The sequence below is a fragment of the Falco cherrug genome, chromosome 1, assembly GCF_023634085.1.
Source record: "Falco cherrug isolate bFalChe1 chromosome 1, bFalChe1.pri, whole genome shotgun sequence".
Classification (NCBI taxonomy): domain Eukaryota; kingdom Metazoa; phylum Chordata; class Aves; order Falconiformes; family Falconidae; genus Falco; species Falco cherrug.
Genome location: NC_073697.1, coordinates 66,641,012 through 66,661,604, shown reverse-complemented (window position 1 = coordinate 66,661,604; position 20,593 = coordinate 66,641,012). Strand labels below are relative to the sequence as shown.

General features: G+C 40.2%; 2 protein-coding genes across 3 annotated transcripts in view; both read left to right on the top strand.

The window, feature by feature from the left end:
- The window catches only part of LOC102048223 (transmembrane protease serine 11E-like), a 41,774-nt gene extending 41,088 nt beyond the window's left edge, over positions 1-686 (top strand). The window contains exon 10 of the mRNA XM_014285606.2: positions 317-686. Within this exon, the coding sequence (XP_014141081.1) occupies positions 317-478 (162 nt within the window). The 3' untranslated portion in view covers positions 479-686. The remainder of the gene's footprint in view (positions 1-316) is intronic.
- A 5,774-nt stretch (positions 687-6,460) lies between these two features.
- UBA6 (ubiquitin like modifier activating enzyme 6) overlaps positions 6,461-20,593 on the top strand; it is a 32,674-nt gene continuing 18,541 nt past the window's right edge. Inside the window, exons 1-13 of one of the 2 annotated variants that reach the window (XM_027814944.2) lie at positions 6,461-6,944; positions 7,046-7,165; positions 9,233-9,304; positions 10,711-10,805; positions 11,611-11,639; positions 12,414-12,508; positions 13,032-13,143; positions 14,246-14,326; positions 14,873-14,995; positions 16,846-16,969; positions 18,156-18,259; positions 19,053-19,115; positions 20,121-20,197. In XM_027814944.2, coding sequence (XP_027670745.1) covers positions 9,264-9,304; positions 10,711-10,805; positions 11,611-11,639; positions 12,414-12,508; positions 13,032-13,143; positions 14,246-14,326; positions 14,873-14,995; positions 16,846-16,969; positions 18,156-18,259; positions 19,053-19,115; positions 20,121-20,197 — 944 coding nt within the window. In that variant the 5' untranslated portion in view covers positions 6,461-6,944; positions 7,046-7,165; positions 9,233-9,263. The remainder of the gene's footprint in view (positions 6,945-7,045; positions 7,166-9,232; positions 9,305-10,710; positions 10,806-11,610; positions 11,640-12,413; positions 12,509-13,031; positions 13,144-14,245; positions 14,327-14,872; positions 14,996-16,845; positions 16,970-18,155; positions 18,260-19,052; positions 19,116-20,120; positions 20,198-20,593) is intronic. The other variant, XM_005445966.4, reaches the window with a different exon arrangement.

The window sequence follows — 20,593 nt, the reverse complement described above, 5'->3', positions numbered from 1 at the left end:
TGGGAAGCAGCATGTCACAAAACAGAAGTGTTTTGGGGATTTTTTTTGGGTTTGCTTGTTTGTTTTGTTTTTTAACTGTACAGCCACAGAGACAGGTCAGGAGGTCTCATGGCAGACAGGAAAAAGCCACAGACTTCAGACTCAAGTTTCAGGAACAACCTGGTTTCTGCACAAATGGCAGCTCTTGAAACACCACTTCTTTTCTTCTCTTATTGGACACACCCTCTTGTCTATGAAGAGAATTGTATTTTTCCCTTCTGATCCATGAAATCTTTTTTCTTTTTTTTTTTTTTTTCTCCCTCTCCTCTTTCTCTAGGGGGACTCTGGGGGACCACTGGTTACTCCAGACTCTAGACTGATGTGGTACCTCGTGGGAATAGTGAGCTGGGGAGACGAATGTGCCAAACCAAATAAACCTGGAGTTTACACACGAGTGACTTATTTCCGTGACTGGATTACCTCAAAAACTGGCATCTAATTCCAAAATCAAAAATTAATTTAACTACATAAACTACACGTATCTCATATTTGTCTGTAATTCTGAAAGGTTATTTTTTTAGTATATATATTCCTATGTAGTTTTGATTGAAGCAACCTTTGCCTGCAGCAAGTGCTATCTTTGCAGTCAGAGATCCTAACCCCTTGTGAATTTATACTAAACACAGGAGATTGCTTGCCTCATCTTTGAGCCTTGAAACGTTCTCACTTATCAGGAATTATGAACTGACATAATTAAACTTAAAAATTTTAAAGCTACCAGTTTACCTGGTTTATAAATACAAACATTTTCCAGGAAAGAAAAAAATAATAATTTTTTCTTCAGCCATGGCTGAGGTCTGAAGCTGAACCTTCTTCCTCCAGTGAAGCAAATGCTGTCACAGCTGTGTTTGTAACAAAGCGAACCCTTGATTATTATTCTTGTTAGAGACTGTCATCTGTACTGACCGCAGCCGAGACCCTGCATGCTCACCCTGCTCAGTAGCCTTGAGAGCTAACAGTGGGTCAGCCAGGACTGAGGGTAGGTCTTAGCTAAGGAAAAGGAGGATTTCTGTGCTTGCAGTAAGTTGGAAGGGAAATGAGAAAAGCCTGATCTTATTTCGAAGCACATTCGTAACAGGAATTTTTTTTTGTGGATTCTGTGAAGTTCAAGTTACTTGAAAGTGCTATTGTTGAAGTGCTTTATCACAATACTGTGCTGCTACCTCTGTACCAGTTGCCTTCTAGATCTACTTTGCTCCGCTCACAATATACTTATGATATAGAAACACGAGCTTTGCTCGAATTTGTTTGTAAAATAAGTGTGTCCTCACAAACAACGTCCCTGGAAGAAAACCCAGCATTGAAATTTGTGCTAAAGGAAAAATAAATATTCACCACAAATAAACTGGGAATTACCTTCTTCATTCAAGAAATAGAGTGCTTTTCTAAGGTCATGCCAGCCAGTGGAAACCACCTCACTGCAAAGAAAGCGATTAGTGATACTGTCTTGCTTCACTGATGAATTTGTCTCTGCCATGAATGAATATGGTCCTGTCTTATGAGGCTGAAGAGTAATTTCATATTAAATAACAGTCCCGATAAGAACTTCAGAGTAAATGCAATCCTTATACACCAACTGAGCACTTTACCTACCTCTGTGCATGACATCTCATGGAATGCTGATGGAAGGGAGTCCAGTGCAGTGACTACTACTGTTCCTCAGAGCCCAGGTCTTCAATATGAGGATCCAAAATGTCACTCCAGTACTGTCTCCTGCAGTCTTTGAACGGCCACTGGACTGCTTAGGCTGTGAATGCAGAACTCACAGGAGTCTGTATGAGACACGAAAGAAGCTGCAAGCCCCACAGCTGAACCTACTACAGCTGAAAATTTCTCTGAAGCATCCTGCCTGCCCTTCTGCTCAGAACTGGGTCCCTCCTCAGCCTTCCTACTGTGCAAGCTGTCCAATAATCAGCATCCCTGGGAATGAGATGCTCGGTATTTCTTGAAAACTCACACCCTCAATTACAAGTCTACCTATGGATAGAAGCCTTGGTGGTGGAGGGGGTAGTCTTATTATTATGCTCCTTTCAGTCTTTCTATATATCTATGAATTTCAGTAAAAGACAAGATGCCTTATCTAAGAAATAAGTGTATTGAAGGTTTTAGATTAATTTTAATTTTGGAATAGTAGAAACTTTATTCTGATTGTCCATGTGCATTATAAAATGAAAAGGATCTTGGGACAGTTAGGAGGATAGTTAAGTGCAGCAAATCAGTTTCCTTAATTTATTGACGAAGTTTGTCATTTATGCACTATTGAGTTGCTGCTATTTTTCAACTAAGAATTTACTCTGGGCCAGGTTCAGTTACAAAATAGAAACTTCATGGAGTTTTGGATTAGGTCACCTGGAAACACTGTTTTCTTGTAGTGTCCAGGTCCCCCTTTTTTGAAGCCATCCTTTGGGAAAAAAAATACATCTAGTTTTTTGTGCCTCTTACTGCTTTGAAGGTGAAAACCATGACAAGTGTCCTTCGTTATAACCAGCTGATGAATTGCAATCAAAAGGAAACAGTAGTTTACTGTCATAGATAGCTAAGGCTTTGTTTTGCACTTATATCTGGTTTTTTTTTGCCTAGCAAATGGAGGGGCAATGATGAGGGGGTGAGGCCCGGATTAGATACAACCACTATAAACTGGTTCCTACCTCACACTGTAAGTGACATGTATATATACAATGCATTTAAAATGAGAAAGGCAGCCTTTATTTCAGATTTTCTTGTGAGAGGCCAAATACTAAGAGGTGTGTGGGAGAATGTCTACCTTACTCAGGGAGTCCTGAGCCAGCCAGAAGCACTTTTCACAAATTTTTTCGCAAACTGTCTGGCCTGGGTTTGTCTTATACTCCATGTCAGTGTTTTATTTATGAAGACTCTGTCTTCTGCCCTAGAATAAGAGAACATTGTATGATTAAATAAAAGATTTTTAGAAACATTTTATTATTGTTGATGATAAGATCTAGCAAGGGTTTAAACAATATAAAGGTAATATGTTTCAATACATTAAATGTATTTAAAAACAATTGCTCCTTTTTTGTCCTTTTTTTTGCATAATAATAACCAAACTAAAAATTGTATATGATGCAAAATAGACTAATCTTCCTTTTTTGATATAAGACTATTCTAAAACTGCAGTGCTCTCTGTTTACTCCCCATCCTAGGAATTTTGCCTTTAACAATAGTTGGAGCTTTACAGATATTTCAGCAAAGACAAGGTAGGACATATTCTTTTTTAAAATACTCAAAGATGAATTTCAGTTAAGCTAGCACTATGCAAATTTGAGAATGGATCTGGAGCTTCATCCAAGAATCCAGCGCCTTGCTTCTGGCCTTGGAAAAACTTATCCTTGTAACATGGCATTCTTGGAAATTGGCTGTAGTGAGGTCTACTCAGCTGACCTATCTCTGAGATTTCTCTTGATATCTCCTGAGATTTCTCAAGCAGATTTAAAGCATCGAGAAACATCTTTTAGGCTTCTGGTTATTCAAATTGGGTTGTTTGAAGCTTGCCCAATGCTAATTTTCAGCCTGGAGCATAAATAGGAAAGAAATAAGAGGCTGATTGTACAAGGCCTGATCATATGAGGACATCTGATTGAATGACAGCAATCTGTCACCAGGATTCCTTATGTAAGTAAAGCTTGTAGAAACTCCAGTTCCCTATCTGCCGTTCCTGTTAACCAATTAGAAAGACCGAGAGCCAAAAGTTGTTATTTAACCCAATGAATATTTATCTGGCAACTCATAGCCTGTGTTAGAGATGCACGAGCACGGAAAAGCTGGCTCTTGCTTTTGGAAATGCATTCCTGCACGTCAGCGTGGATTCAGCTTGGGTAATTGGTGCCCTTGTTTATCTGGATTGGGATTTTAACAACATTATTAACATGGTTTCTAGGAAGCTGTTGCTTGCTAGAGCAGCCTTAAGTGATAAGATCCTTTGGCCCACCCCACTGGGAAGCTGGAGTCCTTTTAAACAAGCCAGCAAAGCACTCCTACACCGCATGTTGTGCCAGAAAGAGGAGACAAAGCCTTGCCAGCCAGCACCTCGCTCCCGTGAGAGCTGGTGGCAAGCCATAGCCCATGGCAGGATGTTTGGAAACCCACTGAAAGATGTCGGTGTGGATTTATGGTCATTTCTGCACTGGCCTGTGCGCTATGGAATTGTGTTGGTCTTAGTCTTTCAAATAACACATTTTTAGAGAGAAAACTACATAGAGTTTTGTCTGCTAAATTGCTTATTAACTAAATAGATCAGGGAAACAAATCCATCACATCCCTACTTTGTACCCCCCATTAAGAATGTGAAATTGTGTCTGGGAATCAGGAAATATAGAAGACTAAAAAGTGCAAGTGGTGGGGTATTCCCGGCAGATGGAAAGGAGATTTACAGCTCTATCAGCTTCAGCTCCTTTTGAGAATATTGGGTTTAAAGATGTATTCAATACCTGTGTGTGGAATGAATCTACAGTAGTGCACATAAACTGAAGTCAGAGATTTTGGGCATGGGTAGGCTCAAGTCCAGAGGTAGTGGTCTTCTCCTGACCACAGCCACATATCACTCATTGCTTCAGCAAGTCAGTAAACTGACAGCCTTGTGTCACAGCTTTTGCCAATCTCAAAAGCCATAGCTGACTTCAACATGGTACAAATATGGAGTTTGGATTTCATTTAAAATTAATTTATTTAACCAATTTTACTAAGATTCTACAGTTACGTATAAATTTTTAAAAGAGAAGTCTATGGGGAAAAAGAAAAGTCAAATGACTCCAAATGTTTCAAATTCTGCAGTCTTGGGAAATACGAGAGAAACCCATATATTTTTTTTATTTGGTACCAGCAACGTGGAAGGCTCCTGAGTACACCTACTAATTAATGCATTTGGGAACAAGGTTCTTTGGCTTCTGGGGTAAACAGAATCTGTCCATTTTTATTTGGCAATTTATCTTAGAATGCCCATATTCACAGTTTCACTGATGGTTAGTATTTGCTTAATTACTGCTAAACTGTTCTATGAGAATTAATCCAATCTTGCTGTTTCTCCATTTAGACAAAAGGCTTATCAGTGTTCACTATTACTATGCAAAATCTGTTTCATGTGAGATGACTGCATATCAAAGTGACTGGTATCCTAAAAAATGCAATGACCACAACAGAAAGATGGTAGGTAGCAGATTTTTTTATATATATATTTCACAACGCATTTGACTGGTAAATTCTTAAAAATAAGAATTGTTAGTTTAACCTGTTTTTTAAAAAAAGGCTCATTTTTAAGGAAAGAAAAAACAAAATTAAAGGTAAAAATAACTGGAAGAACTAAAAACTAGCAAAGTGGCAAAACTGAAGCTGACATTTTTTGCTGTCTTTAAACTCTCCAGTTCCCCCACCCCCCCTTTATAGCTGGGACTCCTGTTAGTTCTGTTCATCGGGTACACACACTGCTCTTTGGAATGACTTTATTGAAATAATGGAAGTAATTTGAATTTTGCATTTTCTGATTTTTATGTATTACGTGAAAAAGCTACCAAGCGAATACCAGCCTTAAATGCCAACTCCTTTACTGGTAAGGATTGCTTTGGGCATCCTGAAGAACTGAACTGCTTTCTCTCTTTCTCCCTTCTCTCAGCCCAGCATTTCAGACGTCTAGTGGCCTCTAGTGGTTCTTTGAAATTTAACCACATCTTTCTGTGTGCGACAAAAGCTGTGGGGCAGAGAGGCACTCTCACCCTGACCCTGCCGAACTATAGCTCACGTTTGAACCAACGCAATGCTGTCCACCTACTTTTAGACTTTGTTACTAATTCCGTACAGAAGCTGCGTGTTGGACTGAGGTGTAAATCTTGAGGAAGACGTGGAGGGTTGCTCCATCGCTGTTAGAGATAAATGCTAAAATAATGCATTGGGTGTTCACGAAGAAGAAAAAACTTGGGTCCTCTTGCCCTTGCAAGTTCCCCAAACCCCGGTCAGGACAGAGAAAAGGCTTGCTTTTTCACCACTTCTTCCCAAATCTCTACTCCTCTACAGCTTTGAATGCTCTCTAGCATTTGGCGACTTCACTTTGTAGCCCCTTTTAATGAAATTTTGCCTATTTTTGAGGTAGGTGACATTTTGTTGGCACTCTCCTGGCAAGATGTGGAGACAAGTTACCTCAGGAGCTGGGCTCAGAAGTGGCCTTGAGCGTCTGAACGGGTAATGCTTGAACCCAACGGGGATTTATTTATTTATTTAGTAACGACAGGGTGTGTTACTACTTGGGCAGAAAGTTCTGGGTTTTTTAACGGCTTACTCGCCTCCCGCAGAGTACCGACGAAGGGCCGGCAGCCGCCACCACGCCGCCCCGCGGGAAGAGGCGGGCCGCGGCGGGCGGCCTTAGCCCGGCCCCTCGCGTCGGCGCAGGCGGGGAAGCGCCGCGGCACCGGCGCTGCCGTTTCCCACCCCCTTCCTGCCTCTTCCCCCGTCCCCGCCGGCCGCGCACAGGCCTCGCTCCAACGCCAGGCCGCCGCGGTGGTGAGGGCGGGCTGCCGCAGGGCCGGGGAGGGCGGGCGGCGGGTCCCGCGGTGGTAGGCCGGGCTGCCGGCTGGCCGCCCCCGGAGCACCCCGAGAGCCGCGGCGGCAAGGTGGGGAGCTGCAGCCGGTCTGGTTCTGCTGGGGCCGGTGGGGTTGGTGTCGGCGCCGGTCGGCTCTGTTTCGGCTCCCCGCTGTGGGTCCCAGGTGCCGGTTTCCCCCTCAGCCCGGCCGGGCAGTCAGCGGCGGGTCTCGGCGCCCTCTCTCTCCCTCCGCCGAGCCTGCGTCGACTGGGATCCGCCTCTGGAAACCCTGGGTCGGTGGGATGAATCCGGGCCTCCCTGCCATCCCGTCCTGCTGAACAGCAAGTAATTAATACTGCTTCAGCCTGTGCTGGCTCGGAGGTAAGAAACGCTGTGAAACCTGCCCACTGCTGCAGCTCCTGTGCCTTCGCTGCCCTTCAGAGCATCTCAGTCCTTCGTGGTGGTAACACGTCATTTCTCAGTTTATCCCTAGGTTATGTCCTACAAGCAGCTAAGGCTTTAGAAAATGAAGGATGTTACTTACACAGTTAAATAGAAGCCTGACATTAAAACTGGTGACATTGGCTTTTAAAAGGAAACAGGCAAGTGTATAAACGTCAAGCATCTGGCAAGAACTAGAACATAAATGTGGGAATGGCTTCTCCCCCCGCCCCCTCCCCCCGGTATTACTTGCCTTTCTTTGAGACAGATTCAATACTAATTGAACTAAAATGAGAAATACAGCTTGGATGCGGGAATACATTGACAAAACTTAGCCCTAGAGCCACTTGACAATAGTGTAGCACTAAGTACTCTTGGAAGGAGGTGTTTTGCTGTACCTGATGAGTGTGCTGGCAGCAGCTCAGCTGTAACGGAGAATGCAGGAGGAGAACAGGGAATTGATAAATATATTGGAAAGAACGATTGTCAAATGGGTCTGTGTGATACAGGTGGAGAGGGTTCTCCTGTGGGTTGATCACACATCCATGTTTACAAAAGGCTGTTTTGGAGAGCATGCTGATTTGAGATGGCTGTCAGCAACCACAGCAGAGAAAGCTGGGTGTTTTTATCCAGGAGTGAATCACCTTGCCTACCTTAGTACCACAATCTGTTTATGTTGGACAGTCCCAGAGTGTCTGTGCTGTTTGTGGAGGAATGGAACTGCTTGGGAATAGTTCAGGGCTGTTACGAGATGGCACTGGCTTGCTTTGAGGGGAACTTCCAGTCTTGCATCCCAGGTGATGGCTGAAATGAAGGATTTTACCTAAGCAGGGGACTGAAGCCCATGGCTCACAGCTGAGATGTGTTGCTCTCTGGCTTGAGATCTGGGTCCTATGATGATCTAATAACATAGGAATTGCTTGTCTTCAGCCCTTGTGTGAAGGCACAGGAGCTGCACTGAAGTGACTGATGGTGTAGATTGTGATGGAGGTGCCTCATGTTGATTGTCTTGTGTGCTAGTTTATGTGTAGAAGCTAGTATCCACACTGAGGAAGAGCTTAACTGGTGAGATTTGTGGCTTGTTTTCAGTGTAACTGTCCCTTTTTGTGCTACTTCACTTTCTAATTCAGCCTAAAAAATCAAAAGGACAAATTTCAGGTCAGAATGTTATAGCCTCCAAGTTATGACAGGCTGCAGGTGCCACTGTTCAGAAATGTTAAAATGTTTGCCAAAACCATCTGAACAGTAAATAGGGGTTAACCTTTTGGCAAGATTGCCTTGAAAGCTGTTTTAGGGTATATCAATGCTGTCAGAGAAAAAAGTCTTTAGTATGTCAGAGCCTTTACGTTTAAGTCTCTTAGGAGAAAGGGTTGTCACCTATGTCTGGTTTCCAAGGCAGTTTGTAGGGAGTTGAAATAAGAGATGCACCTTCCTAGTAGTAATGAGAACTGATGTTCTGGGTCAGACACGGAGTCTGTTTTGCTCATCCTGTATTTGGTTGCGGTCACCTGCCTGGTCCAGGATGCACCGGTTCCCAGCCTGCCTAACTAGAAACAAGGTGCCCAGTGGCAGTTTGTTCCTAATCCTAGTGCTTAGTTATCACTAAAGTAACTGAACAATGAAAAAGTCTTTGCTAATGATTTAAGGCCTTAATAGCATAAATTAGTTTTTTTCTTAAAATCCTATTGAACTGTTTAACTTTAACTTAGTTAAATGTTGCATTAATTTGGATCTTTGGGTATTGATTTCTTTGGTTAGCTAAAAGAGTAACTTGTCTCCTAAGGATTTTCAATTAACATGGAAATAATACAGTGTAAATAACCATTCCTAGTCATTCAGGGTTCTCCTGTCTTCTCTTCAAAAAAAAGCAGCAATCGGGTAGATGCAACTCAAACAGCTTGGAGCTGTTAATATAAAATGAAATTGTACTTTTAGCAAATCTAACTGTGGCAAATACAAAATTCTTGCTTCTCCTCCGCAGGGAAATTAGTATGTCTGTATTTTGAAAACATTTATTAAAGGTTTGGGGGTCCTTGTCTTCTGGTTCCTATGTGTTTTAATTACCTAGATGCTGTGGTGTTCTATAGGCTGCTTAATGTTCAAAGTGATTGCTGTGTGACATCACTTTTTCTGTTTTCCAGTTCTTCCGTTGAAGAGTTGAATGGGGTGGGCAGGGGGGGACAACTGTGAAATTACATACAATGTAACCAGATTATTTCTTTTTGTAGCCTTTCTAGTATAAACAAAACACATTGCACCATGGCGGCAGACTCTATGGAAATTGACGATGCTTTGTATAGGTAAGAATACCTGATTTTTAGGCATTGCTGGTTAGGTAAAGATGTGTGTACTTGCGCTGCTGTGACTCTCCTTTTGTAAGGCAAACCCCCAAACGGTTCAGCAAGTGAAAGAGAACCCACAAAGTTAACAGTGACAACTGGTTGAATTGAAGATACAATCCCTCTTGCTGTAAAACTGTTACTTTATTGGTCTCAGAACAGGTATTTTCTGACCATGTTAGTATTACACCAGTAAAAAGCATAGGCAAATACTATGGAGTTGTACAAAATTCCAGTAGTATCAATAATGTGTGCTTTCTTGGAAAAGAAGGATAATACTTCCTCGGTTTATAATATGGATTTCCTTTCTGCCTTTAGCTGGTTTCCCCTTTGACAAAGTATTTATTCCTCTCTTTCTTGCTCTTCCTCTTCTTTCACTGCCTTCTTTTTTGCCTTTCTTCTCAATATTATGTAATATATCTCCTTCATAATTTCATTTATTCCTCAGTCTTTGCCATACTTCTCTGTCCTCATGAACATCACCAGTATCTCTGTTATCCTACAGACTTCAAGGTGTCGGGGGTTTGGTAGATTTTCTTTAAAAATATTTTTTTATTTTTTGGATTTTAATTTGTTAGTGGGAGTGGCTTGAAATCACTTGGCATAGCAATAATTCACAGAGGCTGTACTGGAACAAATAGTATAGTCCCTGGAAAAACGTGGTGGAGTGAAAAGCTTCTTTATATATTAAAAATAAATAAATCACCTGTTTGATAAACAAATAAAAGCCGCCTTTTTAATTCAGTGCAATGCTTCCTGTGTTGTATGTATCACTTTACTTTTTGGCACTAGTCTTATGAAAGTTGTACTTTTCCTTAGTGGAAAAGGTATTATTTAGAACGGTTTAATTGTATAGTTGGAAACAGAGTGTTTCAGAGCTCAAGATCTGACTACAAAAGCTGCTGCTCCCTCTGGTTTGAACATTTTTGATAACAATGAAATTCTTTGGCATGCTTCTGGTTTCAATAGTTAGTTCCAAAATTCCTAGTATCCTGAATAGGTTTTACACCGATTTAAAATTATTTCTCTTCTCTAAAACCTGGCACTTAAAAGGTCTGTACTAAATGCGTTTCACTATGGATTGTAAATGCAAGTATTACATTCAATGGATATTTATTTCCTAAAGTGCTGTGCAGTTCAGATACATGAATGTTATGTCCTCAGTTGTTTGTTGAATGGGGGGCTGGTAAATATAACTGTGCATATTTAACGAGACACACACTCACCTGCAGGACGTGGTATTGAGGATTAGAAACTGATTGGGTTGAAAGAATAACTGAAAATATGTTAACTTTTTTGGAAATAATGGAATTTTTCAGTTGCTTTTATATGTATCTTGTTTTGATTGGGATTTACCTTTACTATAGCCGCCAGAGGTATGTTCTTGGAGACACAGCAATGCAGAAGATGGCTCAGTCCCACGTATTCCTGAGTGGTATGGGTGGTCTTGGTGTGGAGATTGGTAAGTTAGGTAATTTATTTAAGCAGGCACAAGTGTGTATAAACATACTGTCCCAGAATACTTTTAAAGCTTATTTTAGATGTGATAAGCATGTCCGAAGTATCTGAGTGAATTTGTATTTGTATGATGTGTATGAGTAACATCACAGGTACAGAAAATATCCTGGACTTTTGTTAGTAAGCTTTTTACTAGAACAACATTTCAAATTTTACTTTAAAATGTGCTTCCATGGGCCAGATTGCTTCTTAGGTGAAGGCTGAGGGTGGATAATCAAAGGTATTCCTTTAGGCATCAGAATCAACGTAATATAGGAACAGCTATAGCCTGAATTATCCCGATGTAGGAAATGGGGGAGGGACGGGTAGAAAACATGCATCTTCCACTCAATTGCACAACTGCCCTGGTGCAAGACACTCCTTAACAATTCCCCTTACTCTGCGAGCAAGGCTTGTGCTGGCTGGTTCTTACCTGGGGTGTTACCCTTTCAGTTGGTTTTAATGGTACTCTGCACCAGATCCCACAACAGAGTCATGGGGTTTTGCAGTTTATTGTCATTAGTGTCTCTGTAATCACAGTTGTGAGTTGAACAGCTGACAAACGTAGGGAGCCTTTTTAACCTTGCTCATGTTACTCTGCTTTCAGTGGTGCTGTAGAATGCTTGAGCCAAATGTAAGAGAACAAACCCTTAAGCTGGGAAGTTCTTAGCAATGACATACTGTTCTTGTCCGCCCACATAACTATTCAATTACAGATTTGCAAGAAACCTGCAACGGTCCCTCTCTCTTTGTTTTGTTTTGTTTTTCAGCCAAAAATATAATTCTGGCTGGGGTTAAGGTATGTAAAACAGTTCTGTTGTTGGGTATTCTTGGGTGAGCAGGAGAAAAAGGGACAACGCTACTAGATAGCTAATCTAAAGTTTCTTAAGCTGTCTTTCAGCAGAAGGATCACAAAGCATTTGAGGACCTGGGGGTGAAAACTCTTAATAATCTGGGTGTTCTAGTGATATGGTTGGAGTCTCACGTTAATGTCCACTGCACTCTGAAATACCTCATGTAATATTTTAGCCAGCTGCTGATCAGACATTGAATCCTTTTGTGCAAAGTGGGCTCTCCTAAGTGAAGTGGTATAAACTCAAAAGCCAAACTATTCAAAATATGTTATCGTAATCTGTCATTCATCAGAATCCTTTTGTGTAGACATTGGAATGGTTGACTGTTTTAATCCTTGTGCTGCTAGGATTAATTCTACTGGGGAGAAATATTTAAAAACTCTTTTCTTCCCATTAGAAAAACCTTTGTTTATAATTTCGGGAGTGCATTAATTTACAGTTCACAATTGTCCCTTAATCGCAGTGTGGCAAAAGTCATCCTCTCATCACTGCAAGATGGGAGGAAAATGCTTAATGAAATGTATATGGCAGATGCTTTTCTATCTCTCAAGCAGTAAACGTTTTCTTGGAAAGGGGGTTGGAGGAACTTGTTCTTTTATGTGGTACAACTAAATCTTCTGCGGTCCTCCAGCATTTTATGTGGGGCTTAGTCTGTATTTTTGTGTGCTATGACCATGTACACTTTTTCCAGTAACAAGTTTTTTGCTGAACTTTCTTAGGCTCTTACAGTTCATGACACCAAGCAGTGCACGAAATGGGATTTGGGTATCAACTTCTTCATCCACGAAGATGATATTACCAGTCAAAGGAACAGGTTGGTGAAGTCTTTGTGGAAAGGGAGAACTGTACTTGACTAGGAGTAACAGTTTCACCAGCAGCAAAAATAACAGTTCATTGTTCAAGAGCTGCTAATACATCTCAAATAGTTGTTAAACCCTTTCTCTGGAATTATTTGCTTTGAGTGCAATGCCCAGATAGTATTAGGGGAAGTCTAGGTTTGGACTGGAGTTCTGAGTCAAACATCTGACTTCTTGCAGCTGGGGGCTTGTAATATAAATTTAATAGTGGTGGCCAGGGTGCCTTTCTTCCTTGGGTTTTTTCAGCCATCTGTGTGAGACTAGAAAACAGTCCTGACACCAGACTATCAGTAAGTCCTGTTGTGTATTGGACAGAGCTTTTTTTCCTCAGACCTGCTTGAATTTAAGTGTGAATAAATGAGTTGGTGGTTGTTGCCAGGAGACTTCCTGAGGGACTTTTGTAGGGCATGTGTGAAATTCTGTATTGAAAATACAATTTTGTAGATGCATAAAAAAACTTGCAAGTTGTTGTTCTTTCAGGGCTGAGGCCACACTTCATCGTATTGCAGAACTCAATCCATATGTCCATGTAGCAGCATCAACTGTGCCGCTGGATGAAACCACAGATCTATCTTTTCTAAAGCAGTACCAGGTATGTCACTCTTAAAGCAGTTGTATGTGGTATTTTGCTCAGAGTAAACAACTTGAATTATTATTTTTTTTAAATATAAGTAAATAAATTGAAAACAAACGTTACAGTACATTTTGAGATGATGTAAAGAAGGAAGTAGGTCTTGTGTTTGGACTAATGAAATGGTGCTTGCTTTTTTCAAGACTGAAATGGTGGTTTTGTGTTCCTAGCACTTTCGTATGAGATTTACTATGGAATTTACTATGACAATAAATAGCTAAGTGAGGTTGCTATACAATTTTTTTATTTGTTTGTTTGAAGGTGAACCTGTCACTTTTTGTTGCAGCTACATACCACATATGTTCTACATGTATTTTGTGTGCAGTATTCCAGGCAGTAGAAACTCGGGCTATATGATTAGAAACATCATTTCTGTATGTATCTAATGAAACATAAACTCCTCTGTGGTGAAATGAGGATGTTTTGAGTTGTTCAGTCACCTGTCTGCTGCCTGTGTGCATGGCTCAGTCTGAATTGGGAACTTTTACTGTGGGGTATCGGTTATACCCAAGCTCACCAAGTTTCTGAATGCCTCAGGTATAACAAGCCATGTATAACTGAATGGCATACAGTGCATATGCTTTATAACCCAATACTATCCTAAACTTTAAAAGAATGCTTGCAGAAATTTTATGCCTTCAATTTGCTGAGCACCAGTACTTAAGACTTGTGCAGACTTCTTTGTGCACACTGATGAGTATCATTTGTATTTGTTTTGTTAACTTGAATCTTAGAATTAATGATCCACATTTTCTCTGAGATTATCCATAACTATTTTCATAAGTATATTCCAATTAGGTTTTGAGTTTCACAGCTGCAGTTAAAAAAAAAAAAAGTGAGAATTTGCTGTTCCTGCTCTTGTTCATCTTGTTTCCAGAACCTGTGAAACGGTAACCCATCTGTTCTAATGTGTAATGAGAAGACTGACTCAAAACACATCTGTGATGTGTGTCAGAAAGGAATCGGGACACCTGAGTAACTTACTGTTAGTACTACTTTTTCCATCTCCTGAAGATGTTGATTGCTTTGAGTGTCTTAAATTTATTTCTGTTCTTGTTCACAGTGTGTCATATTGACAGAAGTTAGTCTGTTGCTGCAGAAGAAGATTAACGACTTCTGTCATACTCAGCAGCCACCTATTAAGGTAACAGAAAAAATTAAACACTTGATTAATTCGTACAGTGAACGTTTGGACCTACATGTTCTATCCGGAAATGGAGAAAGCTGGTTGAGGTTTATAGTTCTATGCAGACAGCATGTTGATGGAGCAGTGTGAGTTTTGGAAGTATGATGCTGCTAGTCTGTACCTGTGTCTGGTGTTTTCTGGATACCAGCCCAGATAACCATAGATTGGTTTTAAAAATAATCTGTTAAAGAAATAGTTTTCACTGTTAACTCATAATTGTTCTGAAAAAAACATACTTGGACTGAATGTAACAGTAGTAGGAATGGCAGTATTTCACTGTGTACTGGGGTGATCCCTGGTTTTTGTGTTGGGTTTCAGAAATGCTTATGTGGGTTCAAAGCCTGTCATGAGTGCTGTGCTATATAGTCAGTGGCCTGGGTGCACATGGCAGGTTTCCACCATAGAAGTTAAACCTGCTAGCCTTGAACAAGGTTGAATGTCAGAGATCATTCCTTTGGCTTGTGCTGTTTTAGGGATACTCATAACTTTTACTTTCTTCTGTAGTTCATCAGTGCAGATGTATATGGAATATGCTCACGTTTGTTTTGTGACTTTGGTGATGAATTTGAAGTGCTGGATACAACAGGAGAAGAACCAAAGGAGATCTTCATTTCAAATATAACACAAGTAAGGGATAGAAGTTGTTGTGCTGCTTAAACTTTTCTTTTTTTTTTTTCTTTATAATGAGTTGTTATTGAGTATGTGACCAAACAGAGTGTTTCACTTCAGCAGCCTGCTAAGCCGTTGCAAATTGGCAGTACAGCAGAGGCAAATAGAGTTACTTTGTTCTGATGTCTCCATCAAAACCAGTCAGTGATGACATGCTAACATTGTAGAGTGTACTGATGCCTCCAGGTCATTACTTATAATGTAACGTCATAACATTGAGATGTAGGGGAGAAAAGGACATAGCCTTGGTGTGGGAATCGGTAAGTCTTCTAAGGAAACCCCAAAATGGGCATGAAAATAGCCCTTTTTTATGAGAAACTGCAACACATATAGAGGAGGACTACAAGGATCAAGGGGATCGAGAGCCTGTTTTGAAAAGAAAATATAAGGGTTTGTTTTAACCTACCAAAACAGAGGCTACAAGAAGAGGATATTATTGCTAATATTTCCAGTGCAGAATGTTAGAAAAGATGTCCATTTGATTTTATTATTGTTTTATAAATGAAAACAACTTTAGCTTCTCCTCTCAACTCTGGAAGTCCAGACTATAACCTCACTCATCCAGTAGCAATTTTTTTGTCATACCTCCAGTCTAGATGTAATAGTAACCAAACTTTCTAGCTGGAGGGTTTGTATAGCAGATTGGGTTTGAGGTGAATTAAAACTCATGATACGATGATTTGGGTAGCCTGTCCTTTGGTATCTTTAAAAGGGAATGGGTGACTTGATTGTTCTCATTAATTACATAAAGAGTACACAGTTATGTTTCATGACTTGTGCTGATTGTCTGCCAAGTCAAGGGATGAATATATATCTGTATATATCTCCTGTGATTCATAATCTGGTACTTGAGTTGTATCTTGTTTCCACTCTCTGAAGTGTAAAACTGATTGGAATTACAACTCAATACTAAAACCACCATCAAATGGCTGTTCTTGTCCTGTGGACAGGGTTGAGGTGGCCTTCTGTCTTTAAATCAGAGAAGAATTTTCTCTGGTCAACTCATTTGAATTGTCTATGCCACAGATAATGTAGTCCACTCTAAGTTTTATGCTACTTTACTGAAATCTTTCTAATACTGGGAGCTCAGGAAGGGATGGCAGTAGATTTTACAGGCCAAGCTTGCTTGCAAATCCACTATGTTACAACCTGAGCTGCACCACAAGGTGTTAATGAGTTGTCCACAGACAGCAGAGGGGTCTCTGTGCATGGGAGGTTGGCAAGATGTCCTGTAACAGGATGAGATGTTGTCTGAGATTCTTGGAATTTCAAGCTTGTTTGTTTGTGAATCCACTTGAGGCTGTGGTTTTACTGTATTTAAGGATGTCCAACTTTGTAAGCTTCCTAACTTTCAAGAATGAGTTTGGGGTGTCTTTTTTTAAGGAGATCAGTTGGAAAGGAAGCATGGAGTAATACGGGCCATTTGCAAGATTTAATTCCTTAACGTCTGTGAAAATTTCTTTGTACATATAATCTATTTTTGCTTTGGAATAAGGAGATAAATTTGTTACTACTTCAGAACAGAACAATGAATTCGACTGCTAAGAACTAACAAATAGAGTTTACTAATGTGCTGAAAACTGTAAAAGGTAAAAACGAGAAAGCCTGTGTTATGAGAACACTGATAAACTGAAAATAACAGGACTGGAAAAATTAACACAGACAACTCCCTTGTTATGGCAGAACTGAGGTGCTAGAAGTGTTAGAGGCTGCAGTTTCAATAGGCGGAAAGTCATGCTATTGTAGACACATAGCTTCTTCACAGAAGATACTTTCCTCCTTGCTAACTTGGCCGTTTTTGCTTTCAGTCAAATCCTGGTATTGTCACTTGCCTCGAAAATCATCCACACAGGCTTGAAACGGGACAGTTCTTAACCTTTCGGGAAGTTAATGGAATGTCATGCTTAAATGGATCCACACACCAAGTAACAGGTAAACTGTTGTTGACTCATTTGTAAGGTGTTTATTTTTTGTCCTGTTTTAGTTCACTGTACTGTTAGTTACTGTAACCATAGGAGTACTGGGCTGTGCAGACCTCCCGTGAGCTCACACCAAAAAAATTGTGTTCTGGTCCAGAGGTCATCCTAGTGTTGTCTTGACTCCAATTCCATTTAGTAAAGTCTTTCCAAACTCATCTTGCTGCTTAAGGTGCAGTAGAAACGCTTCAGCTAGTAGAAAGGAGCTGACAACCTCTGAGGTTACTGTCATTAGTTTGCTGACAAAACTGTTCCGTTTTTTGGAGGGTCCCTGTGCTTTTGTCAAAGTTTTGGACTAAATTAACACCACATGGTGTGTCACTGTTTGCCTTGTAGTTTTTTGGGTAACAGTGTAAGTGCAGGGATGCACTGACATCACTAAGCATGCTTTTGAAGTGATTCTTATGATTCATGTTTACCCGGCTTTGGTCTGCATCATGCATGTCTCAAGGCATCCTACTTGGTTCCTTTTGGATACCAGGAACTTGCCCAATTCCCAGGTCTGACTGCCTGTTTGGAGCAGAAGAGTGGGTGAGTGTGGGTGGTTTGACTAATTTTGTGGTCTAAGACAAAAACAGTACCCTTGAAACATGATTCCTCTGGACCCTTTTGCTAGTGCTGATACTGTGTTCAGTATCTTAATCACGGCTCAGCTTTTGGATTGAGTTTTCAATGAATTAACAACTTCTGTGTCATCTTGATTTATCTGAATGATACACCAAGTGGTATGAGAGGAAATGCGACTTATATACTCCAGCTACCCTTTCTGACTGCCTGTTGTTCTAGTCATGGGGCTAAAATCCTGCCCGGAGCAGTATACTGGACATGGTTGTGCACTGTCTAAATAAAACTGAGAGTGACTTCATTTTTGTTAAAGCTGCAGTCATCAGAATTCTTGTTAAATCTGCTGCCACTTCAAAAATATTTCATAACAAATACTGTGAAACTAATACTTTAGCTCAGAAACTGACAGAGGGGGACAATCCTGTTAGTAGGAGAATCCGCTGTGTTTATGCAAGGTTGCACACTAGTAAATTACAGCATAAAAGGCATTAGCAAAACCCCTATTTATTGCATACGGAATTGTAGTATCCAGTGACGCTTCTAATTATCAGTTACTGTTTATTGTCTTCTCTTTTCAGTGGTGTCACCTTATTCCTTCAGCATTGGTGATACATCAGATATGGAGCCTTACTTACATGGAGGCATAGCTGTCCAAGTGAAGACACCCAAGATGTTTTATTTTGTAAGTGTGTGCTTGACATAACCAGGTTCTTGATGTTAGTGGTCTGAGCACTCGAAGCAGAATTCAGCAGATACGTTATTTGTTTACCTGTGATTTGGATTTACACTCATCTTATTCAATAAGATTAATGATACTGATTTACTAAACTGTAGAAAACAGGAAATACTTCCAAGTCACCTGCCAATACGGAGAAAAATCTATGGGCAGCCTATATCCCTGTACTGCTGGGGAGTTCATGAACGTCTGCAAATATGCACTTTCTTGGGGGGCCTTCTGAGAATAAGAGACAGTTGGATGAGTTTGTATAAGAGGGATTGCAAGCTACATGATGCTGTGTACATTTTTGGGCCTGCAGAAAGTAGATCCTGACTGTCCTCAAACTTTCTTCCAAAAAGCTGGGAGCAAGGACTAGCTGCTTCTGATATGAGAGTGCACAGCTCAGTATTGTCTCTGTGAAGCAGTAGCTTCCTGTTCTTCCTGAGTGGGGAAGTTCTACAAGCAAGCAGCCAGTTGCCTATAAAATCTCTGGTAGCTGACCTCAGAGCAGTTAAGAGATGGGTCTCGCCACTATGATGTGAAACATCTCCTGGACCAGTTTTGATTGTCAAAACTTGCAGTAGATGGTTATTTTATGCATCTTTTGTGGCATTGATAATGGAGAGTGTAATAGCAATGCTAGTAAGAAAGGGTATTTGGTTCTTAGTCTCTCCAGGAAGATTATTGTTTTGTCAAGTAGCAGTGACTGTCATGTCCTTAACTGGGTGTGTTGTTTTCATGAAATCTGTTTTTCCAGGAACGTTTGGAGAAGCAGATAACAAATCCATTATGCCTTGTGGCAGATTTTAGCAAGCCTGAGGTAATTAGCATGTGGGGATTTGGGCGTAAGTGCTTTAATGGTTACACTGCATTGAATGTAATCTGCAGCTTTATGTGTAGAACAGTATGATTTCCTAACTATTCTGTAGTAGTTAAATATGAGTTTAAAGTATGAAGTGAGAGTGAGGTATCACTTTGTGTGGTCACACAGAATATACATTATGGTTTAGATCACTTTAGAGGCTTGTTATCCATGATATGCACCAAGTATATTGTAAATGCATAGCTCGGCCACCTCTGCTGTTTAAAATACCAGGTTTTGCTAAGTCTTTAATTCACAGGAGTGTAAATTTTGTAAGTGACACAAGGATTTTTCCTGTATTCAATGATACTTGATTGATAAAAATCACACTGACATCACAGCTGGAATAGTAATAAAAAGGTGCTCATAGGTTGGAAAACCCGAGTTAAGAGTTTTTCTTTGAAAAAAATTTTCAGAGGTATTTTTAAAATCTGAGAGGAAGCTAGTAGTATTTGCCTCAACACAGTTTTAGGTAAATATTATGGACAAGTGAGGCATGTAAGCCTCAGGCTCAGTAAAATCTTAAAACTTAAAAAAAGTCACTAAATGAAAAATTTTATTTGTTTTATAACGTAAGGTAATTTTCTACTTGTGACCCTTAGTGCTGGGCTTCAGGATGTTTGGCAAAATGCAAGGCATTCTAATCTCTAGTTAAAAGAAGATTATTGCATTTTCCAATTTCGGCATTAAATTCTTGTGGAGTCTCTTCAGTTGGACTTCATTGAAGTGGGTGCTGAATATGTGTGAAGGGTATTATTACTGAGTAATACTTCAGTGTTTCTACAAACTGGAATTGTGAAGTATTTCAAATTCACTTTTTAACGCTATTTAAATTTTTTTCTTGAGTGGTATTGTTAAGAGTCAAGGAAGTGAAATGAAAACAGAAGAGTTCAAATAGTTGCTTTTGTGTTCTTCAGTTTTCTCATGTTTGTAACTGCTCAACAGCTATTGCTGTCTTAACAGGCCCCTTTGCAGATCCATATTGCCATGCTTGCCTTGAACCACTTCCAGGAGAACTTTGGTCGCGGACCCAACATCGGGTAATGCAGCAGTCTTGTGTTTGCTAAGCCTTGAATCAGACAGATCTCTCCTTTTATTGTAGTTGCTGGTTTGATTGCAGCAGGGTACTTTGTCTGTCTGGTACTTAATAGATGACATAGAAATTAAAAGTTGAAATCTAGATGAAAAACGTTACCTAATGCATGTCTGGGTCTGTAACAGGGCTTTCCCAATACAGCAATGGCACTTTCTGGGCCCAGATAGATAGAAAATGCTTCTGGAGGAAGTTCTTCTCTGTTCCATTTTTTTTCACATTGTGGGGTTAATAGGGGAAAGTTGTTTCAGTGGTTCCTGAATTATCCTGTAGTTTATGGATTTAAAAAAAAAAATTCTGAAGGATTTGTTTTTCACTTCCAGTATTTTTTTTCAGCTGTAGT